Raw genomic sequence first — 25,578 nt, forward strand, 5'->3', positions numbered from 1 at the left:
TTTGTACAATGTAGTATATGACAATAGACTCACATTAGTGCTCTCTGTGAGGAATCAAGTCTCTTATAGTCTATATTACAGTGGTTCTCAACCATTTTTTTTCACTCACATCCATAGGATGCTATAGGTGTTAACCATATAACCGTTTACAGCAGGCCATGTCGGCCCTTCAAGTCCCTACCGGTTCACTTGAACAACTCCACTAGCTCCTCCACAAACTCCTGAGGAAGTAGAGGCTTTCTTCATGATGCCATTGGCGTGTTGGTTCCAAGAAAGATCTTCCGAGATAGTGAATCCCAAGAACCTACATTTGCTCATCCTCTCCACCTCTGATCCCCCATGATGAATTTTTAATCGTAGATTCTTCCTGCAGCACTTCTATTACCCATTACTGAACTAATAAAAGGATCCGATACATCCCTGTCCAGTTCTGTGGTTATTAAGAAATTATTTAAAGTGGTGTGAGTGGGGGAAAAAAGGCTGTGAACCACTGTTCTAAATCTACACCAACAGTCTCCAACGGAGGTTATAAGGACCCTTGAGGGCCACAACACATTTGGGGGAGGGAAGGGACTGAAATCATTAAAAATGTTTTTTTTTAATGTAGTCGATTGGAGTTAAGTACAGAAGAAACCAACTAAACCTGACTACTTCACAGGGAAGGGGGCCCATAAACTTTGAGAAAAGTCCTAAGGGGGCCACAGCCGAAAAAAAAGACGGTGAGTGGCTGGATACAATTTGCATGGAGTAATTTGTAACCGGGAACCAATATTCCTATTGCCAGTGTGAAACAAGGAAACTGCAGATGCTGGGATCTTGGGCGGACAAAGAGCTGTTGGAGGGAGCAGCAGTTCAGGGTTAGGGTTAGGGTTAGGGTTAGGAGAGAGATGGTCAGTCAACGTTCCACGTCGGGACCCCTTTGTGATTGTCTGAACGTCTTCAATGCAACGTCTGCAGCGTTACTGGTAGAGAATTTAACGTTGGGTAGGGGCGCTGGGGAATACTCTCCTCATTTTGCCTTGAGATTGGGTTCTTTACCCGAGAGAGCAGGCGAGGTTTAAAGCCCCAGGGCGCGGGAGTGTCTGCCCCACTAGATCGAGTTCACCAGCTATTAACTGCGGTTACGGCAAGGAAGCAATCCGTCGGGGTGACAGCACAATTGGGATGTCCTGTGTGGATGATACTATATTGCCTTAGTAGCACCTTGCCACAAGCGGGCCTCTTTGTAAGAAGATTAAAGTCACCATCTGAATTGCAGACCAATGAATCCAATGGGTCAAGATTTTATTTTGCAAAGCAAGATTTTTGGCCAAGGAGAACCTGGTTTTGGAAATCCTCCCAGTGTCCACACTGTGATTCCAGAAGTCTGGATATAATTCTGCGGCAACACATTGAACTGACACCTACGGACTGCCCCAAACAGTGTATATTATCGACAAGTCATTAAAGAGTCTCTCTCCCTCCCTCTTTCCCTTCCTCTCTCTCTGTATTTTCTCTCTCCCTCTTCCCTCTCTCTCGTCTTCGCCCTCTTTCTTCGATTTTCTTTCCCTCCCTTCTCCCTCCTCTCACCCTTCTCTCCTCTCCCCGCTTCTCCCCCTCCCCATTCTCTCTTCTTGCCTCTTCTTCATTACCTCCCCCTCTCTTTCTCTTTATTCCCCTCCCCTCCCTTCCTTTCTCTCTCTCTCTCTCTCACCCCGTCTTTCTCAGTGCCTCGCTCACTCGCAGGGCTGTTGACTTTCTCTGAGAGCAGGTCCGTAGGCACCTGCCTGCAGCCGCAGCTTGAGTGTGAAATATTTTTACTGGATGTGATTCAAACTTCGGAAGTTTTTAAGAGAGCGCATTGGGTAGAGCCACGCCACTTCTGCCTGTCGGATATGGGATTTAAACAAGGCTGAGTCACCCCTGGAGCTGGAGAAGGAACGAGAGGAGGTTAGGAAAAATTCTCCCTTCTCTCTCTTCCTAATTGTCTGGATCCTCGGCGATCTGAAGGGGATAATCTGCGTGCATCAACATTCCACTATGGGACAAACTGACAAACTTCGGAGGAAAGTTGTGAAGAAGTTTGCCTGGGAGTTTTGGGAGCCTTTACATGTGCAGTTGGGTGTCAGTCAGGAAGAATCTGTCCCCGGCCAGCTGCGAGCATGGAATTACTGAGGAAACTCGCTCTTTTCATCTGCTACCTCGGTTACTTCGGCAACTTTCCCGCCTCGGAGCCGGCCGCTCTTGGGGACCCATCCCGCGGCGCCCGCAAGAGCCAGACTGGGGTCCGCCAGGGGATCGTCGGCGCTGTGCCCAGCAAGAGGAACCTCGCCGGGAAGGGGCAGAACCCGGGAGCCGGGCGATGGAGCCCCGGGGCGGGCAAAGGGGGCGCAGGCGTTAGAGCGGGAGTGCCGGGCAGGGGGAAAGGCAGTCACAGGACCGGGGAGGGGGAGAAGGGCAGGGGCGAGGGGAGCAGCCGGCGGCGTTTCAAGGGGGCAGCGGGCAGCCCCCTGGTAACTCCCCACGATTACATGCTGTTCCTCTACAAGACGCTGTCTGCCACCGAGCGCCACGGCTTCAACGGCAGCGTGCAGCAACCGAGGGCTCTCGCCAACACCGTCACCAGCTTCGTGGACAGAGGGCAAGGTAAGACGGAGTTCATGGGCTCGGAGTTCACACCCACCCCCTTCGCCCCTCACACTACACACACGAACACAACACACGCACGGACAGATTCACACTGACAGACACACACAATCACATAGAGACAGAACCGCACACAGACACACACACACACCCAAGCAAGGTACATACATGTACACGCGCGCCCACACTCTCACATGCACACAGACACACTCAAACACAGCACAAGACACGCATGCACATTGACTTATGCACAGGCACACACATACACTCCGACGACACACACACTCTCTCTCTCTCTCTCTCTCTCTCTCTCTCTCACACACACACACACACACACACACACACACACACACACACACAAACAGGCAGGGTCATCCAGTGTTAACGATGCTGACTCACTGAGTTCCTCCAGCATTTTGTGCGTTGCTATTGGGTTGCTCCCTGGTTCTAAATCCAACCCCCCTCCGCCCCATTACCTGGTCTTCGGCAGATTAATATTACAGGATGATATTGACCTGCGGGTGGGTGGGAGGTGGGTGAAGGAGACAGGACCCCTCCCAACCCCAGCCCGCCTAGTCTCCATCTCCGCAGTAGAGACAACCCAAGGCAGGCGAAAAGCGACTCGTGTCGGCAGAGAGGGGAGTGAGATCAATCCCTCCGGGACCCATACTGCCCTTCAACCCGCGGGGATTAAACACAGCAGAATGGCTTTGAGGGTAAACTCTCTCCTCGGCCGGAGACTGAGGGCGTCCTCGAGACCCTTCAGAGTGTGTTGGACAGCCCCTTGTCCGAGATTAGACCCTGGTTCCATTGCGGTGGGGAAACAGGAGCAGACGAAGGATGGCGAACGCCAGACCCTTGTGGTCAGCGCTTCCTCTGTCTGCTTCAGAGGGCTTTTCGCAGCCGTCCCAATAGGGTGGGCATTAACGTCCCATTCTAGCAGCTGCCTGCCAAGGGGTCAGACCCAGAGTGGAGATACGGGGTTAGAAAGCTCCGTCCTGCCTGCCCCCTCTGAGAGGGGCACTTACGCCATCCCCTCCGCACTCTGGAAGGGAATTAACCGCTTGCTGGCTGGGATATGTTGTTCTCTGCTGGATTCTGTTAAGGCATTTTCCGAGTTTGTCCAACAACTTGCTTGCATCCATTGAATGGGAGAGGCTGGCAAAAAAAAAAGAAACAAAGCGTCCTCAAACCGTTCCTCATTCTTCCAGCAGCAGTCCCCCATCTGCCTTCTCAAAGCATCCACCTCCCATCTCCAATGAGCCCCTGTTCGGGAGAGATGCCCGTTTTGCATCGCGCATGTGGGCTCATTGCAAAGACGAGACTCCAGCAGGAGGCGGCGTCGAGAGGAGGGGGCGAAGATATAAACCCACTTCCCTGTACCGTTCCCTTGTGCAGGAGAGCCGGCGAGATGTTTAACACAGGAAACAGAGAATGGGAATATATAAGCCATTTTATTGAGCAAGGAGGATGGATTGCAGATATTACTGTTGACTCTGAGGTCCCAACTTTTCACAATTTGTCTTCTTCTTCTGGCTATCCATCCCATAGGATCCTTTCAGTCAGTTTGTGGGGTTTGGTATGTGCGTCCTGGAGTGGCTGTACAGGCCGATCCTTGACAGGCACTGTGAGAATACCCCACTCATCAAAAAGGAACAGAATGCGCATGAATGGATTTTAGATGAGAAGAGTCCAGACTTACCCTCTCGACATCCCCTCCAGGATCCAGCATGGTGAGATCCAAGACGCCTGGGGGAAGTTCTGTTGCAAGTGAATGGCCAGACCAAGCTTAGATGCATGGGATGTCTTTTCCGTGCTTCATAGTAAGTGTTGACCCTACCAGAGGGTTTGTCTGCCCTCTGACAGGTCTTGTTTTTCATCCTGCAGGGTGTCTAGCCACCCTCCACACCAGGCAAGACGTTGGAGAGCCGGTTTAGTCACTGACCTCCTGACCATTCCACAGATAGTATTGGGTTACATAGGGACCAGTAGCACTCAGACAAGTGGCCCGACAGTCACAATTTGTACAACTAAACCATATGATCCATAAAATCTCTATTATTTTTCTCTGTTGAGACAAAATTGGGTGGCAGGGTGGGCTGTGAGGAGATGCTCCTCTGAACATCTCCTAGCCTCATATCCAGCAGAAGTTATAGGGTGAAGAGAAGGGGACTGGAGTTGGTTGTTCCATCTCATGGATTGTCCCATGCCAGTCAATGGAGGGCATGGCAGACATCGTCCCCCCAAACAGGTTGCAAAGCATTAGTAGCTTGAGTGATCGTGGGTCCCACTGATGCCAAAGCAGTGGATGATGGTGAGGCTAGTGGAGAGAAGGCGCTGTCAGGGAACTTGGCTGGGACAGTGGGGGGGGGGGGGCAAGGAGGGGGTGATGGTGAGAAGAGGGTAAGGGTAAAGGGTAGTGTGGGAGGATGTTAAGGGTAAGGGTGGTGATTAGGATTCTGTGCTGAGGCAAGGGTTGAGTAGAGGAACTAGCCATGAGATTAGAGGGTGGATGGAGATGGGATCATACTCTGTAATATTTGCAGCCAGAGTTATCCTATCTGCTTTTCTGTTTGCAATTGCAAGGTCACATGCCCTATCCTATGCCATAGGTGCTCTGTGGTTAGTAAAGGGAATACTTGAAGAATTATGTGAGTGGAAAGAAGAAGATTGAGAACCACTGTCTCAGTAGGATGGGTGAAAGAGTGAGAGGCCAATATCAGAAGGGCATTAAAGTGATCAGAGTCCCCTTCCCTCTAATCCCTTCATCTCCCTCACACTTTCTCTTCCTTCCTTTCCTTCCCCTTCTCTCTCCATCTCCACTTTCCCTTCCTCTTTTCTTCCCCCTCTTCTCTTTCCATCTCCCCTTTCCCTCCCTCCCCTCCCCATACCCCTTCCTGTCTCTCTAATGCACACTTATCAATTTCACCTCTTCTGATAATGAAAGATGACTAAAAATACACAAGCACATGCAATGCAATGCTCTTGTGCAAGGATGTTTGTTTCCTTGGTGATAGAGCACCTGTGTCACCTGTTCACATCCAGTCTTCCACCACAATATTGGTTTGGATAGACCTAGTGTTGGATAAAGCAATTGTAAAGTCCATGAGAATTTAGAGTCATTGACCTTGGGGTCATAATCCCTTTTCCACCACTTCCTTTTTGTTTAAGATACTCATTGACATCTATCACTTTGAGACCTATCCTAAGATCCCCCTGTGTGGGTTAGTGTCAAATTTATGATTGATAACCATCTTTTGAACTGTTTTGATATGTTAAAGATGCTAACCACTTTCAGTTTCCTTGTTGTTGAATATTATCTCAAGATGGGATCAGCCATGAAAATTTATTGGTTCCCATTCTGTAGATTTTCCATTTTAGTCATGAAAACCATATTTTTAAACTCAAATTGTGTGCACATGTATGTGGCTTTGAATGTATTTGTGTGTGTATCTGTGTATGTTGGTGTGTGTCTGAGAAGAGAGAGAGAGAAAAAGATAGTAATTGATGGCTTTTCTTGGCATTCATTTCAAAGAGAAATAGAATATAAGAGCAGGGATGTGATGTTGAGGCTTTTTAAAGCACTGGTGAGATGTCACTAATAGTATTGTTAGCAGTTATGGGCTGGTCATTTAAGATAGGATGTGTTGACGCTAGAGAGGGTTCAGAGGAGGTTAACAAGGATGATTCTGGGAATGAAAGGGTTATCATACTGTAAGTGTTTGACAGCTCTTGGCCTGTACATGTTGGAATTTAGGAGAATGAGGGAGGATCTCATTGTAACCTTTCAAATGTTGAAACGCATGGACAGGGTAGTTGTAGAAAAGTTATTTCCCATGTTGGGAGAGTCTAGGACAAATGGGCACAACTTCAGGATTGAGGGAGTCCATTTAGAACAGAGAATCGGAGGTATTTCTTAAGTTAAGGGTGGTGAAACTGTGGAATTTGTTGCTGCAGTCAGTTGTGGAGGTCAGGTCATTGTTTGTATTTAAGGCAGAGATTGATAGATTATTGATTACCCAGGGCATTGTAGGTTATGGGGAGAAGGCCAGGCAATGGGGCTGTGGGAAAATGGACCAGCTCATGATTGAATGGTGGGGCAGACGATGGGCTGTTCTTATGATTTATGGTTGTAGGTGCCATGGTTTCAGGAAATGGTATCAAAGATGCTTTGACAAGTTACTGCATTTTGTAGACAATATTCACTGCAGCCTCAGGGCACCTGTGGTGGAGTGGGTGAATGGTTAGGTTGGGGTAGTGTGTGCCAAACAAGTATGCTGTTTTATCAGGAGCTTTGCAGGTCTTGTTGGAGCAATACTCATTCAGAACATGCAGAGTGTCCAACTACATTCCTGAATTGTGCCTTAGAGGTGGTAGGAAGTCTTTGTGGTGGAGGGGGGGGGGGGGCACTGGAATCGAATGACTTGCTTCCAGTCTATCATTGTATCAGCTGCATTTGTATGACGTGGTGCAGTTAAATGCTCTTCCAGTAGTTACAGGACAGGAATATAGGTTGAAATTTCTCTCCTTGGTTGAGGGAGCTGAAGGTAATTGTCAGAGCTTGACACCACTGGACCCAGACCTTCAGCAGGATGGAGTCTGGATTGCCTGGATCTGTGTTTGATTGACAGAAATTGTAACCGACTCTATCGAATGTGGGGACATATTTAGCAAGGTTTGATTTGACAGGATTAAATTTTAAAAGTCTTCTTCTAGACAAAGCCTGGGGGTGTTTTAAAGGTTCTCCCATATAACCTTTGATCATCCAATATGTTTTTACCCATGGGCATCTACTGGATGCTAACTATGGGTTTGGCAGCAGATACAACGGCATACTCCTTCATGACCAAAACTCTTTCAATCCGTCACAGTGGGCAGCAGAGCTGTGCACAGGTGGTGATGATATGTGACCATTCCAGCAACCTAGTCTCAATCCTGGTCTTGGGCACTGTTCATATGGAGTGTGGCCATATCATTCTCCACTGGAACTCTGCTTTCCTCCCACATCCAAAAAGTGCTGGTGGGTTAATATGCACTGTAGGTTAATGGCAGAGAGAAGTGAAGGGGAGGTTGTGTGTGTGTGTGTGTGTGTGTGTGTGTGTGTGTGTGTGTGTGTGTGTGTGTGTGTGTGTGTGTGTGTGTGTGTGTGTGTGTGTGTGTGTGTGTGTGTGTGTGTGTGTGTGTGTGTGTGTTTTAGAGAGTTGAGGAGTGGGGGAATGGGACAGATGAGGTTGCTCCCCTATGAGTCAGAATGGATCAGATAGATTTGTCTCACTTTAAGTATAACTTTCTCAATGAGGCATCCAATTTGTACAAGGTCAATATGAACATGAGTGCCTGAAAATTTGCTTAGAAGTCAATGATATTAGGACTAAGCCTCATTACATTGCACAATAATACAATGTTGGCATTCACATCTAGAGGAATAGGATATATGAGCAAAAATGTGATGTTGATGCTTTATGGGGTGTTGGTGAGGCCTCACTTGGAGCACAGGGCATAGATTTGGGCAGTAAAAGTTGTGCTAGCTTTGAAGAGGGTTGAGAGAAGATTCACAAGAATGATTCCTGGAATGATGGGATTACCATATGAGGAAGCTCTTTGCCTGTACTCCTTGGAGTTCAGAAGAATGAAGGAGGACCTCAAAAGCATTTTGAATGTTGAAATGCCAGGACAGAATAGATGGTAGGGGAGTCAAGGACAAGAGGGCACACTTCAGAATTGAAGGACACCCATTTAAAACAGAGATGCAGAGGAATTTCTTTAGCCGGAAAGAGATGAACCTCTGGAATTTGCTGCCATGGGTGGCTGTGGAGGTCAGGTCATTGGGTGTATTTAAGGCAGACATTGATAGGTATCTGAATAATTGGGGTATCAAAGGTTATGGGGAGAAGGAAGGGGAGTGGGTGAATAGAACAGCTCATGATGGAATGGTGGAGCATACTCGATGGGGCAAAAGGCCTGTGTCTAATTCTATATCATATGGTCTTATGGAACACATGTCCAACCAGACATAGGCTCACCTGAAACATCATGGCCTGCCCTTCCCACCAATGGGGTATGATCTGCTGCATAACTAATAAAGTCAGTAATGAGCTAAAAGATGGTCACTTCATTGTAAGCCCTAGCTGGATACTTCACTGATGGGCCATGGCCCCTTTGTTAATATTAAAGGAATGCCATCACAAGTGTAATGCTTCAGTGACAACTAACAAGGTTCGTGGCAGACCATGAATTGATGGAGGAACTCAACAGGTAAGGCAGGATCTATGGGTAGAAATGATCGGTCAATGTTTCAGGTCAAGAAATTAAGACTAACCATTTCTACCCATGAGGCTGTCTGACCCCTGAGGTCCATCAGCAAATCTTTGTTTGCTCAAGATTCCAGCATCTGAAGTTTGCTGCGTTTTCCAAGATTTATAGCATCTGGATCACACTGCGCCCTATCTACATGTCTCCTTCTTCGGATGTGGCCATTGTTGGGTGTGTCAGCATTTATTTCCCATCCCTGATTGGCCCTGAATCCCTGCAGCATCAGTTCATTCAATAACATTGGTGTAGACTTGGTCATATAGAAGCCAGGATGGACAAAGACGGCAGCCCAACTTCCCTCAAAGTCATTAACAAACCAAAAGGGATTTCCTACAACCTGCTAGCTTCATGGTAAACTTTTAATTCCAGATTCAGTTAAAATTCTACAAGTATTCATTGGCAGGATTTGATCTGAGTTTCGAGTAAAGAAATGGAAATGCAAGGATTCTACAGTGCCCGGACCTACTTCCAGCCTCTCTGGAGCTCATCACTGCTCAACTAGACCTCTAGGAGGAGCTCAAGATCCTTCAGCTGATTGAGAAACACAGAAGGGTTTGATGATTCAATTGGCAAAACGATGGCATCATGGATTGGTCTATAGCGTTGGTTAGTGTTTGTTTTGTGCCTCTGACCAGGTCCCTTTTCATGTTTTTATTGTTTTCCATCCTCTGCTGTACTGCTGTTCATCTCCTGCATCCAGTAGCCACAGTGCTGGATCACTGGTAGTGTTTCCCCATCAAATATTACATGAACTGTGGACCAACAATTGAGAGACCCAGTTCAAATCCATGGCAAGTTGAGTCAAGTCAAGTTTATTGTCATCTAATTGCACAAGTACAACCCAACGAAACAGCATTCTCTGGTCCTCGGTGCAAAACACGCAGATGCATAACCAGACATGACACACATACAGACAGGCAATATATATGGAGGGCAAGTATTCAGATATACAAATAAATAAATAAATATTGTTTTTGAAATATGAGAGCCTTGGAGGGTTTGTATGAGCAGTTCATCAGTCATTCACCATTCTCACTGCCTGTGGGAATAAGTTTTTCCTCAGCCTGGTGGTGCTGGCTCTAATACTCCTGTATCTCTTTCCTGATGGAAGCAGCTCCAAAATGCTGCATACAGGGTGGAAGGGGTCCTCAACAATTTTACGGGTCCTCTTCAGATAATGATCTAGGTAGATCACTTCGATTTTGAGGGGGAGAGACTCCAGTGATCTTCTCTGCCACTCCTATGGTCCTCTGGATTGACCTCCAATCCATTTCTCTTCAGAACCATGCCACATTGTGATGCAGCCGACCAGGTCACTCTCAATAAAGCCCTGAAGAAGGCTGCCATCACATTTAAATTTGTTCAGTGATCTTGAACTTGCAACCACAAGAAGGCTTGGTATTGATAACTACAAAAGAGGGGCTTAGATAGGGTGGACAGCCAGTATCTTTTCCCCAGCGCTAAGGTAGCAAATTCCAGAGGATATCTGTTTTAGATGAATAGAGGAAAGTTTAGGGAAGTCATCAGGGGTACCTAATTATTTTGCAGAGTAGAGGATGCCTGGAGTGCATGCCAGGGTTGGTAGTCGAGGCTGCTACAATATGACATTAAAAGACTCTTGGATAAGCACATGGATGTAAGGTAGAGAGTTGATGGGTGTAAGGTAGGGAAGGATTAGATTGTTATGGAATCATTTTACATAGGTTGGCACAACATTGTGGGTTGAAGGGCCTGTACTATGCTGTAATGTTCTACCTTCCAACTGAGAAAATTCACCACAGTTGTGCAGGTCCTTCAGGAGAGGAATCTATTCTCCTTAACTGAGTCAGGATTCCTTTACTGTCATGTATATAATACACAAAAATTTGCTAACTTTTGTCTGTTGTAAAGGCACACAAAGTGGCAACACTAACACGGAGCCCCAGAGAAAGAGAATCCCTTCAGAGACACCGTCTGTGGATTTGCCTCCAGTGCTCCCTCAGCCTCTGCAGCTGCACGGCCTCCTGTTCATTCTGAGCTCCTGATTCCAAACCTCCGATATGATCAGGAAGCAGTTCGTATGGGAGCCCTGGTCACTCGCGGCACCTTCACGGACTCCGATCCTGACACCCAGTTGCCATGAGCTGGTCTTCAGCAGCCCATGGCCTGCTACGAGTCCTCCAGCTTTCGAGCCCCTCGCTGGTCCACTGCCTCCACATGACTTTTGAGTTGGTCACCTATGTGTGTCCACGAGTTAAAAAACAGTGCACATTTGGAAAGGCCCAGCCACCTCCTCAAGTGGAAATTAGAGATGAGTAATTGAATTCTGGCCTTGCCAGGAACACCCCATTAATTAAAAAAAAGTAGGTAGAGGCTTCCTTCCTGACCCAAGGGCTTGTGAGATTGCAGTATGAGTCGTTTATTTTTTTAAGAGCAAATTTTAAGAAACTTTAGTACTGTGTGTATGTTATATATTTACATTACACGCAGACTGCAATCAAGTGTGGATTTATCATTTCAAAAAGTTAGACTACTTACAGAGCAATCAATAATCCTTTAATGTGTGATGTGAGCAGCGTGGTTTCTGGATTGAGTTTGCTCAGGAACTTCCCTTTGGGGTTTGGAAGGACCCATGCAGGGCACAACAACAGGACAACAGGATGATTTCTCTCTGCACCTCTACAGTTCTGTACTGTGTGAGATGTCTACAAGGAGCAAGAATCATCTTTAAGAGGCATCTATACAGAAACTTTAATGGGCTAGGCACAGAGGCATGTGGAATTAGCAAGCAAATGGGATTAGAACATGAAACAGGAGCAGAAATAGGCTATTCAGCCCATCAAGACTGCCTCACCATTTAACTATGAGTTGATCCATTTTCTCACTCAGCCCCACTGCCCAGCCTTTTCCCATTACCTTTAATGCCTTGGCTAAACAAGAACCTGTCAATCTCTGCCTTAAATAGTATGGGACAGTCAGTATAGATTGGTGGGCAGAAGGGCCTATTTCCATGCTGTACAACTCTGTGACTCATCCTTGAAACCTTACAACAAAGCCTTAACAATTGATGTTGTTGCCTCAACAAACTTCCCTTGCACACTATTCCAACATCTGTTCTCACAAACAGGCAGGAAATAGTGAGATATAAAGCAGTCATTCTCAACAGGGCGCTATATGGCCCCTGTGAGGGCCACAGTATATTTAATTAAAAGTCTCATTTTCTTTTTACCTCACGTAACATAAATATTGTTTCAAATGCTTTTTTAAATGTAATTGGTAGGAGAAAGGTGTGGAAGAAACTAAAACTTTACTGCTTCACAGGAAAGGGAGCCCATAAACTTTGAGCAGAATAATTTAACTTAAAAAAAATTTAAAGTTAAACCTACGAGACATACAGCACAGTAACAGCCCCTTTTGACCTACAAGCCTGTGCCACCCAATTACACCCAGTTAACCTACAACCCCCGCAATGGCTTAGCTAGGGAAAGTCATTTTTCAAAAGTGGCGCCCCCCCCCACCCCGGTCCAATGCTGCTGACACCCCCCCCTCACTCCAGTATGATGCCAACGCCACCATTCCCCCTGCTTTGGTCTGAGGCTGCCAACCCATTTGGTCTGATCACCACCCAATCCAACACCGCCACCACTCACTTACTCCAGTCTGACATCTCTGACAACATCCTGCCCTGCTCTGGTCTGACGCCGCCCCCATGCCCCCACCTTCTGGTCTCCCACTCCCACCACCACCACCACCACCCCGCCCGCTCTGGTCTGATGCTGCCGAAAAATCAGCGCAGCCCGCCATTCAACTGCTGACTCACCATCTGCTATGTGTCATGGCGCCTTTTTTATGTGCTTGCTCCCTCTAACTTTAGAACCTGGCTATGCCCCTGGACCTCCTGTATGTTTTTGAATAGTAGGAGGAAACCTGAACACCCGAAGGAAACCCACGCAGATACAAGGAGGACGTACAACCACCTTACAGACAGTATCGGATTTGAACCCCAGACCCAATCGCTGTCACTATAACAGCATTGTGCTAACCGTGCTGCCCTAAATGTGTCATGGAGGGGGGGGGGGGGGCTATAGCTGAAAAAAGGTTGAGAATGGCTGATTTTCACTATCTGCGTGCAGATGTGGATCATGGTCAGCATAGACATGTTGGGCTGAAGGGCCTGTTCCAGCACTGTATTATGCACTATGATCTCTGGCTTTGGATGCAAGTGGTGATGTATTACATTACCTATTTAGCTTAAACTCTGAAAGTGGTTGAAAGCAAACCACAAGTATTCAAGTCTCTGCAGTTGAAAGAAATTGTTTTAGTTCCAGGCACTCAGCAAATGGAAGAGCTATTGCCTTTAACTTTGCGTTTGGTCACATGGTTAAGGGATCAGGGTTAACATGAGGGGAATTTTGTTAGAGGCATGCAAAATTACAATGGATATAGATCAAGTAAATGCAAGCAGGCTTTTATCCACTGAGGTTAGGTGAAATACAAACCAGAGGATAGGGTTAAGAGTGAAAGGGGAAAGGTTTAGGGGGAACACCACTCAGAGAGTGGTGGGAGTGTGGAATGAGTGGCAACTGAAGTGGTGAATGTAGGCTCAATTTTAATATTTAAGGAAAATTTGGACAGATACATGGATGGTATGGAGGGATATGGAATGGAGGCAGGTCAGTGGGACTAGGCAGAATAATAGTTCAGCACAGACTAGAAGGGCCGAAGGACCTGTTTTCTGTGATGTAATATTCTATGTTTCTATGGTTATTGATAATAAACCACTATAGATTTAGCTGCAGCCAGTCCCACAAACTGTTTTGGACATGAAAACCCACACCCTCATCCCTGAATCAATATCTGGTATTCACCCCAAACATTATCATCCCACGGATAGAAGGTGTTTAAGTTTAAGCCCCATCTCTTACTTCATCATAGAAAGAGATCATTAGTTCATCAGATCAATGCCAGCTCCCATCCATTCTATTCACTCTTCTCCTCTCCCTACACCCCTGAAACTTATTCTCAACATCTCTTTGACTTCTTTTTGCCATTTGGCCACTCTCAGTGCCCAGTTAACCTACCGGCACAGGTTTGGATGTGAGAAGAAAGCAGAACACCCGAGAGAATCCCACATGCTCATAGGGAGAACGCACAAGTTCCGCACAAACATGGCACCGGCACAGAACGGAACTCAGGCCGCTGGAGGCAGCAGCATTACCCTCTGCACTTCCATGCCACCAAACACCACAAGCTGGCTAAGGATGGGTGACTTTGCTGCTTTGTTCCTATTGTCCATACATCATGCACAAACCAGGCATACGGGAGGTGTGGCCACATAGGAGAGAATAAATGATGCGATATATGCTCCCAATGCACAAATACCTCTTTCTTGTTAGTGAATCTCTGAAGAAAGCAAGCTAGCTGTCATTTACAATCAGGCATGCATAGCCTTAAAAACCCCACACGCCTTTTATTCTTTACTATTTTTCTAGCTTATCTCTGAACAAATTAAATCGAACTAGGGAGGAAGGCAGCATGCGTGGGAAGAAGTGGTCTAAAGTAGGAAGGGGATGATGTCAAATATATCAAGGAGGAAAACAAGTGGGTGGGGGGGGGTGAGGAGGTGGTAGGGATTTGGTCAGAGAGATAGGCAGTGGGAGAGGTGGAGAGACAGATAGATGGAGGGACCATGCGTGGGGGAGGGGGGTGGGTAAGGTAAGAGAGAAAAGTAAAAACGGAACGAGGTGAAGAAGAAATGGAAACAGTGGAACCAGATAGAGGTGGGGATTACCTCAAAGTGGAAAAAACAAGTGTGGAGATTTAGAGCATCCATTCTTAATGGGGCCCTACACCTCACCCCCCCACCCCACCCCACAAGGGCCACAGCACATTTATGTAAAATTATTTTTTTTCACCTCACATAACATAAATATATTTTATGCTTTTTTAAAAATAGTTGGCAAAAGTACAGAAGAAACCAAAACTTGACTGGTTCACAGGGAAGGGGGTCCATAAATTTTGAGCAGAATCCTGGGTTGGGTGGGGGGATGGTGGCATACCCAAATAAAAGATGATAATGGCTTGTCTAGAAGGTTGGGTCCCTTGGGAGGAATGAGTGAGTATTGGATGTTGCAGCAAAAGGTGCAGAGATGAGGAAGGACCTATTCTGTTGAGTTGAAACTGAGACTCTGCAGATCAAAACCAAAATTCGAACAGATGTCAAAAGTCTGAAATAAAAACAGAAACCTCTGTTTAATGTTCAAGTTTAATGTCTCTACAAAATACTGCCTCATCCACTGAACATTTTCAGTACCTTCGGGGTTTAGTTTCTCATATATTGGAGTTTTTTTTAACAAAAATAGACATTATTCATAATAAATTATTTACAAGCAGAAACGGCCCATGCATGGTTTCATATCCATACATTTCCATCACTGTACAATGTTACATTCATTTCTATTTAGCAGCATGTCCACCACTGTAGCTCCTTGTCATTACTTCCCCCCCACTGTGGTTTGAGGGACAGATATATCTTGTGTACCTGTGTGGCTGGAGCAAGTAAGAATTTTAGTGCAACTGCACACTGTACTTGACAATAAACTCTCACTCCCATGGGTTTTTGTATAGTGTACTTGTTTTAGACTCAGTGATCTCACCTTGCACTAACAATGAAGCGAACAAAAGTAATTATCTTCTCAATTTCCTCTTTTGTGAAAGGAGCTTCTTGCTCCATCTGATCTCTGGCCTTCAATTTTGGGAGCTCAATGGTTGCAAAGAACTCATTCATCTTATTATCATTTCCTAATAATTCTGATTTATACAACTTTGTATAATATTGTCTAAAAATATTATTGATCTCTTTCTGATTGTGGGTTAACATGTTTACATCTGTTTTAATTGCATTTATTGTCCTCGACGAATCCTCTGCCTTCACTTGCCAAGACAAAACATTATGTCAGTGGTTCTCAACCTTTTTCTTTTCACTCACATACCACTTTAAGTATTCCCTATGCCATAGGTGCTCTGTGATTAATAAGGGATTGCTTAAGGTGGTATGTGGGTGGAAAGAAAAAGTTTGAAAACCATTGTTTTAATTCTACCTAATTGATTCATTATGTGCACTGTTTCAGAACTTCAAAGGAAATGGGCCAATGACAATTTTTCTCAAGCAAAATTGTCTCTCCACCTCTACCACTGCCTGTCTCTCTGAACTAGGGTTTCTTCAGTGCACTGTGACACTGGGCAGAGTGTTAATGGTGACATAATCAGACTGCACCAACCACAAGGATCTGGAGTCGAGGTTGTGTTCATGAATCACACAGTGTGATACATTTAGCATCATTCCCTCACTTTGCCGTCGAGGCTGGCAGGTCACTAGAAGGTGCTCGGTTTGTGGAAGGGGCCTTTGCAGTTCTGCTCTCCTCCTCACCATTATTCCCACACAATGCAACATGTGCAGGTTGCTACGGCAACAGTTCTGCAGAGTAGTGGGCTACAGGCCAAAAGGCATTGCGTTGATGGCGCCTTTGAGGATGGCCAAACCCTGGTGCTGCGTGAAATGGGCACCAGCCCGCTTTACTGGTGAACCGTGACTCATCATCCAGAATGTGAAACCAAGTATTTCACCGCGGGGAAGGAAGACTTTCTGTAAAATTAAATCATGAAGCTCCATGGCTCCCAGACATATTATACATCAGGGCTGCTGCTTGTGGAAGGTTGAAAACTAGTTAACCCTTTCAATGTTGAACTTAAATTATAATTTTTCATCAGGATTCTCCAGAATCCAGAATTGAGTTATTTTTTAAAATTTAGAAATACTGCTCAGTAACAGTCGTTTCCAGCCCATGAGCTCTTGCCATCCAAATACGCCCATGAGACCAATTAAACTACTAACCCTGCGTGGCTTTGGAATGAAGGAGGAAGGGCGTCCACTTAAACAGAGATGCGGAGGAATTTCTTTAGCCAGAGGGTGGTGAATCTGTGGAATTTTTTGTCACAGGCGATTATGGAGACCAGGTCATTGGGTGTATTTAAGGTAGAGATTGATGGGTTCTTGATTAACCAGGGCATCAAAAGTTATGGGGAGAAGGCTGGGTAGTGGTGCTGAGTGGGAAAATATATGCTCATGATTGAATGGCAGAGCAGACTTGATGGGCAGAATGGTCTACTTCTACTCCTATAACGGAAACTGGAGCTCTCAGGGAAAACCTACATGGACATGGGGAGAACATACAAACTCTTTAAGGACAGCAGCAGATTTGATCCGGGTCACTCGCTCTGTAATAGCATCGTGCTGACCTCTACACTAACCATGCCACTAAATTTTAAACTTCTCATATTTGGGCAGAATTCTTACATAATGTAACTCCTGATCTTAAGGGAGTGTCTCTCCATGAGATAGAGAGCCCACGGTAGAGAGATAGCTTCATGAACTCTTCCAGAAAGTTCTCTGGGATTCCACTGTGGCTGGCAGCAATGCCCACTGATGTGAGGGGGCCGATGCACTAAAGTTGATGTGCCCACAATGGCTTCGGTCTCATATCAAAACCAGTCTGACATGGAGACGTAACGCTCCGAACCAGACCCACCGGCTCACCGTACCATCTACTCTAATCCCATTTGACCGTGTAAGGATTGCATCGTTCCATTCCTTGCCTACTTAAATGTTGAAATGCCTGCTAAATGTAATGATTGAATCTGATTCCACCTCCTCTTCTGGCAGGCATCAACTGCTGTTGTGGTGAAACAACTTATTCCTCAGGTAAAAAATATTGGTGGCGCTGCTGTAACAGCAGCCCTGTTGCTGGTGTGGACCAGAGGGAGAGTGGGAAGCGGAGACACAGCCCTCCCCAGCATGTTCCAACCACCCAGTTTGATTGCCATTGGTTCGGTACGGGCTTTAAATGGCCTGTTAAAGGAACCTGTTGTGGTTTATTTTGAAATCCTGTTATTGTGGGTTCTGGGCCCAAGACGGCAGCATCTGTGATTAGCAGCAGTCATAAAGGGTTGCAGACTCCAGGGAAGAAAAGGACTGGCGCAAGGCACCAGAAAACGGGTAGACCACCACCCCCACATTTGAGAAGGAGAAGCAGAGATGACGACCCACGGGACTCTGAGCCTAAAGAACACACGGCGGCAGGCTGCTGGTAACTCCTGAAGGGGTAGCAGGTATTGGAACCGGGATGCAAGAGGATGTGGGTGGTGCTGGAAGCTTCCTGATTGTGTCAGAGGTGTGCATCTACAGACTGGGTTGCTGATGGTTTGGACTGAAGGTTGTATGGCTGCGGAGACTGCTGGAGCACTGAAGGCAAATCCATGGACACTCAGCGAGTCTGGGGCAGCTCTCTTTTTCTTCTCTTTCTCTGACTGTAAGGGGCACTGGGAAATTTCTGCTGTTAGTGAATCTTTGTCTGCCTTATGGTTGACTAAAGGAAATTCCTGGAATAAGACATTCTCCGTTTTATTACATGACAACAAAATAATGTTGAGTTTTTAAATCTTCTGCCTCTCACCTTGCACCATATAAATCTGCCTATTATAGCAGGTAAACAAGGAAGACTGTAGATGCTGGAAAACGGGAGCTTCACACAAAATGCCGTCCTAGTGAAAGGGCTCAGCCTGGAATGTTGACTGTCTCTTGGCCTCCACAGATGCCGTCTGACCCATTGAGTTCCTGCAGCATTTTGTGTGCTGATCCTGTTGTTGGAGGTACTATTGCAGAAGAATAGAACTGCCCCAGCACAACAAGGAGAAGTTTACTTTGTAAATCTAAGACACACAGTTTAGGGGGAGGTGGTTCAAGTTCATTGTCACATATACTAAGATGCCATGACAGAGTTTTGTGAGCAGACCAGCAGACATCTCATTTACAGGACACCAAGTAAGGCACAGTAGAGATGGATAAAAGTGCAGAGAGGGAGCAAAGACAACACAATTTCACTAGTTTGAGACTCATTCAGGGTCTGATAACAGCGAGAAAGAATCTGGTGGTGCGTGATCTTGCACTCGTGAATCTTCTTCCTGAGAGGAGTGGGGTATAGAGAGTAAGATGGTAGAAGTTGTGGACAGAGTTGATGGGGGAGGGGTGTGTTTGTGATGGGGAGAGGGTGTGTGCTTGTGAAGGGGGAGGGGGTGTGTGTGAATGTCTGAGCCTCATTCACAACCCTCTGCAGTTTTTTGCGGTGTTGGGCAGAGATGCATCCTGACAGGATGCTTTCAATGGTGCATCTGTAGACGTGGTTAAGAGATGCAGATGACACGTTGAATTTCCTCGGGCTTCTCAGGAAATAGGGGGACTGGTGTGCTTTCCTGGAGATGCTTGCCCCAAGGAAGTTTCAATTGTCTACTCTCTCCACCTCAGCACTCTTGTTGTGGTTTTGGGAGTGAGCTCTACCCCTTCTCTGGAAGTCTATAACCAGGACTTTCATCTTGATGGCATTGAGGGAGAGGTACCAAGGCATGTCCATCTCTCTCTGTCTTCTGTACTCCAATCTCACCCTGTATGGTAGCAGCATCTGAGAATATATGGATGGAGTTGGAGGTGGGTTTGTCTGTGTAGTCATGGGGGTACAGGGAGTACCATGGGGGACTGTGTATATACCTCTGTGGTGCCCTGTTTTTGAGTGTGTAGGATGTGCTGTCACCAAGGATGGCATGGTTAGCCTAGCGGTTAGTGCAACGTTATTACAGCGCCAGTGACCCGGGTTCAAATCTGGTGCTGTCTGTAAGGAGTTTCTACATTCTCCTCATGTCTGCATTGGTTTCCTCCGAGTGCTCCAATTTCTTTACACCATTTGAAACATATGGGGATGATTGGTTGATTGGGGTATTTGAGTGGCATGGGCTCATAGGGCAGAAGGGCCTGTTACTGTGCAAATGTCTAAATTTAAATAAATGAAAAATGATAATTTAAATCCTCACTGAGGGCTGCCTGCAGATTAGAAAATCATGGAGCCAGTTGCAGAGAAGAAGCTGCAGAGTGTCCTTGTCCTCAGCTGAGTGAAGGGAGATAGAACCTGCTGTGGACTTGTTTCAGCAGTATGCAAACTGGATTGGGTCAAGGGTGCAGATGGGCTGGAGTTCATGTAACCCATGACTGACCTCTTGGAGCACTTCATGATAGTGAATGTCAGAGCCACTGGTTGTAGTCATTTAGGCCTGTCATTACATTCTTCTGAGGCACCAGCATGATAGTTGCCTTCTTACAGCAGGTGGGTGCGTCAGCCTTTAGGAGAGCAAGGCTGAAGATGTTTGGATCACCTGCCAGTTGTTTGCACAGGCATGGAGGTCAGTTCCATGGACTCCACCTGATCCAGTCCCTTTCGGTGGAATCACTCTCCAGAAGGGCGATCTGACATGAGTAGCAGTGACCCTGAGTACAGGTATGCCCAAGGCAGGAGAGGTGTGCCCCACTGTCTCACTGGCCTCTTGCTCGAAGTGAGTGTAGATGGATAAGGCTCATCCAGGAAGGATATATTGAGGTTTCCTCTTCTGCCCAGCTTTTCTTTGTAGTCTTTGATGGTACATATGTCCTGCCAGGTGTCCATGAAGTTCCTCTTCCTCTGGAAGGCCACTCTGCCCATCATATTTCTACCAGGTCTTCAGAAGAGCTGAGCAATTAATCCCACTCTTTCCCTGGAGTCAAATATTTTTTTATCCTGTTTGCATTATACAATTCCCCTTTGAAAATTATACATCTTTTTTATATACTGTATATAGTCATTAAACATAAATCAACTTCTGTGAATAATTTGTGTGATTTGCCCTCAATTTTAGTTGTGTCTTCAGGGTTCTTGTGCAGTTTTTTAGCTCCTTGGTTACCGCCTCATTAACATGATGCTTTTAGTGATGTTGGATAAGAACATAAGAAACAGGAGCAGAAGTTGCCTATCTGACCCATTGAGTCTGCTCTGCCCTTCAATAAGATCATGGCTGACTTGGACGTGGAGACTCAGCTGCCTTTCCACCATAACCTTTAATTTCCCCTAATAAGCAAAAATCTATCTATCTCTACCTTAAATATATTTAATGAGGTAACCTCTACTGCTTCTTTGGGCAGAAATTTCCACAGATTCACTACTCTCTGGGGAAAAGCAATTCCTCCTCATCTCAGTTCTAAATCTACTCTCCCAAACCTTTAGGCTAAGTCTTCTAGTTCTAGCCTCACCTACCAGTGGAAACACCTTTCCTGACTCCCTTTCATCCTTTTATAGGTTTCCATGATATCCCCACTCATTATTCTGAATTCCAGTGAGTATAGTCCCAGGAGACTCAATCTCTCCTCAGAGACTAACTCCCCCTCTTCGGAATCAACCTGGTGAACCTCCTCTGCCCCACCTCCAAAGTTTCCTTTCTCCTTTCTCAAGTAAGGAGACCAGAACTGCCTGCCGTCCTCCCAGTGGAATAAGAGAAATGAGATAAGAGATGAACATGGACCAGAAACCATTGGATGTGACACAAGAGTCTGCAGACACTGTGATTGGAGTAAAAACACAATGCTGGAGAAAGTCAGCAGGTCAAACAGAGTACTTTATAGCAAAGATATAGACACCTTGATGAAGGTCTCAAGCCTGAAGCATTGGTTATGTATCTTTATCATTACTATATACCCGTTGACCTGTTAAGTTTCTCCAGCATTGGGGGTGATAACTCTTCTTCAAACAATGCCATGAGAACTTTGTCTATTTCAATGACAGAAGCTAGTTGCTCTGAATTTTTCTTTAATTTCTTTGTTTTTGATCAGCGACTGATCTGTTTTCCCTTTCCCCAGATGATCGCCATTCCTTTGTGAGGAAACAGAAGTACATCTTCAACATCAGTGGATTGGAGAAGGAAGGGCTGCTGGGTGCGGAACTGCGGATCCTGAGAACACGATCTGTGGATGGGAGGAGAGTGCGGGCTCCAGGAAATGTCTACACTCTCCGATTATCCAAATGCCCTGCAGACAGGCAGAAGTCCATTGTGGTCGACTCTCGCTCAGTTGACCCATTGGACACACCAAAGTGGGAGGTGTTTAACATTTGGAAGCTCTTCAGGATGTCCAGGAAGGAGCAGCCACTGACACAACTCTGCGTTGAAATGGAAGCCCTTGATAGGGGGAGGACAGTGGATTTGAGAAGCCTGGGCTTTGGTAGAGTGGGGAGAACGACCAAAGAGAAAGCCCTCCTGCTCATGTCTGGTAGGACCAATAAACGGGACTTGTTCTTCAATGAGGTCAAAGCCAGGTCTGGGCAGGATGACAAGACGGTTTACGACTTCTTGTTCAATCAGAGGAGGAAAAGGAGAGCTCCTCATTCTTCCCGCCAAACAAAAGGCAAGAAATCCAAGCCACGGTGCACACGAAGACCCCTCCACGTGAACTTTAAGGAGATGGGTTGGGATGACTGGATCATTGCACCATTAGATTATGAAGCGTATCACTGTGAGGGGGTTTGTGACTTCCCCCTCCGCTCTCACTTGGAACCCACAAACCATGCCATAATCCAAACACTCATGAACTCCATGGACCCAGAATCCACTCCCCCAAGTTGTTGTGTGCCAACAAAACTAAGCCCCATTAGTATTTTGTACATAGACTCTGCAAATAATGTGGTGTATAAACAGTATGAGGATATGGTGGTAGAATCCTGTGGCTGCAGGTAGCAGTAATGACATGCATGCTGGGGTTTGTACCAGATTGAGTATTGCAGGTACAGTTGGCTTCCTGGTAATGCCATTTGCCATCGAGACACCACAGGCTATTGTGAGTTGGAGATGGATGTTCCATGGTAGTAAAACTGCCGCTGAGGTTGAGGGAGCTCCACCGTTGCTTAAAATGAACCAAATAACCATGACATAACTCCCTCCATATGGCCCGTCTCTTTCCTGGAGGTATCTGGAGCCACTTATCTGAAGGCTCGTGAAGTGCGATGTTACAGTGTCACACAGCCATCACTTGATGCTTCCTTAACATTGGATAGGCAGGAGAGAGTTTGGGGTCAATCGGCGCTGGTTTAAGATGGATGGCTGTTGTTGTGGTTGGAAGGAGCAGTTAATCTGAGGTACAACTCCAACAAGATTCTTTAACTCAATGAAAATGTTACAGCATCACCTTCAAAGCAACCATTCATTGATCAGCTCCAGAGAGCTCAGTCTGCTGTGAGAGACATTCCCTACGGTATAACATTGGAATGGAAATGAGAGCAAATGTACCATCAACCATCTGCAGGTCTGAACCCTTCAAGAGGGTCTATTCAACTCTGATGCTGATGGGCAAGGCTTGTTGCTGGCAGTATAGGCCTCGGAATCTCCCTGCCTATAACATTCTCACCCCACTCACTGCCCAGAGGAGCAGGGCTCCCTATGTGAAGATGTAATTCTAGTGTCTCGATAAAGAGTCCTGACCTGAGACATTGATCACAGATGCTGCCTGACCTGCTGAGATGCTCCAGGTTCTCTCTGTTAACAGCTAGCAATTTGTATTAGATTTAATTCAATCCCTTTGTCTAGTCTTGTGGGTAGCAATGCTTGAAACAGCGGCCTTCTTAAGTTTTAAGCTTATTTGTCACATTATACCTAGTGCAGTGAGATGGGTTCTTCTCCGAGGAGGCTAACAGATTAGCTCTGATACGCATAGAGCCGTACAAAGCAGATGAGCCAAATTTACAAAGTATCGATAGAGTTTAGGGCAGCACGGGGTTAGCATAATGGTTAGCACAACACTATGACGGTGCCGGTGACCCTGGTTCGAATCTGGCGCTGTCTGTGAGGAGTTTGCACATTCTCCCCATGACTGAGTCTTTTTCCTTCAGTTTCCTTTCATGTTCCAATGACAAATGGGGTTAGTAGGTTAATTGATCACCTGGGGTGTATTTGTGGGATGGAAGATCCTGTTACCATGCTGTCTCTAAATTAACAAAATAAATTTAAAAATCAATTGTAACAGAGCAAGGGCACTGTGAGAGTACTGTTGTGGGGTTCTTTCAGGAGCCTGATGGCTGCAAGGAAGAACTGTCTTTAAGCCTGTTGGTGCATGATTTCATACTCTTGAGCCTCAATGGGAGGAGGGAGGACACCTGGGGTGAGGTGGGTCCTTCAGTCTGTTGGCTGCTTTGAAGAAGTGAACATTAAGAACCCACAAGTTTGAGAATGATTGTCAGTAGACCAGGATATCATTTGAATCTGCATATTCCAGGGGTCAAAGTAAAGGGCAATGGTCTTCGTCCAGTACAAAAGTAGACCAGATGTCTGGGAAGCATTCACTTGCTTGCATGTGCAGCTCAATCAACAAGAGCAAAGCAGCCTGCTTGACTGGTTCCTGAAAGAACTGTTGAACCATTGGTCTTCCTTCCTCACCAATACTGCACCATCCACATAAAGCATTGTGGATAGAACATAAGAATCAGGAGTAGAAATCATCTGACCCATCAAACCTACTCCACCATTCAATAAGATCGTGACTGCCCTGGATTCATTTACCTGCCTTTTCCCCATAATCCTAAATTCCCCTACTATTCAACATCTATCTTACTGTGTATTAAATATATTTAATGAGGCAGTTTCTACTGCTTCCTTGGGCAGACAATGCCATAGATTCACTCTTCTATGGGAGAAGCAGTTCCTCCTCATCTCTGTCCTATTCCCTCAAATCTTTAGATTATGTCCCCCCTAGTTCTAGACTCACTTCATGGAATCAACTGTCTTATCTATTCCTTCTATCATTTTGTGTTTCTATAAGATCTCTTCTATTTCTTCTATGTTCCAGTGAGTACAGTCCTAGATGACTCAATCCCACCTCAGAGCCTAACCCTCTAATCTCTGGAATCAATCTGGTGAACCTCTGCACCACATCCCAAGCCAATGTATCCTTTCTCAAGTAAGGAGACCAGAATTGCACGCAGTTCTGGTATGATCTCACCAGTCCCCTGTACAGTTTCAGCAGAACTCCCTCCTCTTTTTTTTTTTTTTTTTTTTTTTTTTTTTTTTTTTTTTAATTTTTTTATTTTTCACACCATAAATCACATTAGCCATGATATACACTATTTCTTTTCACACATATACAGTGACTTTTTCTCCCCCCCCCCCCTTTCCTCCCAAACCACCCCCCCACCCCCCCCTCATCCATTTTAGGTATACAATCTAGGTTGCATTAAGCCAGTCAGACAATGTTGTCATTCAACAAAATTACACCAGAAATTCTACTGAGTCCATTCTTTTCTTTCCTTCTCCTTCCATCAACTTAGGTAATGTTTGTCCCCGGTAGGTTTTCGCTATTGTATTTAATGTAAGGCTCCTATACTTGTTCGAATATTTCAATGTTATTTCTTAACCAATATGTTATTTTTTCTAATGGAATACATTTATTCATTTAAATTTGGTAGTTTCTTCCTTTTAATTTGGTTATGTATTCCATTAATATTTAAAGACATATAGTTCAGCGTAGCCCTTTTATATTTTGTTTATCTTCTCTTTCCGTTTTTCCATCATTACCTTTCCTCCTTTTCCATTTCTGTTTTCTTATTTTCAACTCTTTATAAGACAACATTCCTACAACATCTAACATTTTCCTTATTCTCCTATTTCTATCTTATTTATCCCCAATCTCCCCTTCACCTCCTGAGTTGTCCTTTATCCCTTGTCGGACAACCACATCTCCCCTCTCCATTTGGATTTGCGAATCCACTC

At 45.7% G+C, this 25,578-nt stretch overlaps 1 protein-coding gene across 1 annotated transcript; it reads left to right on the forward strand.

The window, feature by feature from the left end:
• Window positions 1-1,780: 1,780 nt before the first annotated feature.
• On the forward strand, window positions 1,781-23,838 carry gdf5 (growth differentiation factor 5). Its single transcript, XM_069884382.1, has 2 exons — window positions 1,781-2,625; window positions 21,686-23,838. The coding sequence occupies exons 1-2, from the start codon at window positions 2,142-2,144 to the stop codon at window positions 22,555-22,557; spliced, it is 1,356 nt and encodes a 451-aa protein (XP_069740483.1). The 5' UTR covers window positions 1,781-2,141; the 3' UTR covers window positions 22,558-23,838.
• Window positions 23,839-25,578: the final 1,740 nt, after the last annotated feature.

This window comes from Narcine bancroftii, chromosome 6, assembly GCF_036971445.1.
Source record: "Narcine bancroftii isolate sNarBan1 chromosome 6, sNarBan1.hap1, whole genome shotgun sequence".
NCBI lineage: Eukaryota > Metazoa > Chordata > Chondrichthyes > Torpediniformes > Narcinidae > Narcine > Narcine bancroftii.

What these genes read in the sequence shown, in the direction of transcription:
- gdf5 (XM_069884382.1), top strand. Translation starts at nt 2,142, where the DNA reads ATGGAATTACTGAGGAAACTCGCTCTTTTCATCTGCTACCTCGGTTAC. An exon ending in CTTCGTGGACAGAGGGCAAG is followed by an intron (nt 2,626 to 21,685) that starts GTAAGACGGAGT and finishes CCCTTTCCCCAG; the next exon opens with ATGATCGCCATTCCTTTGTG.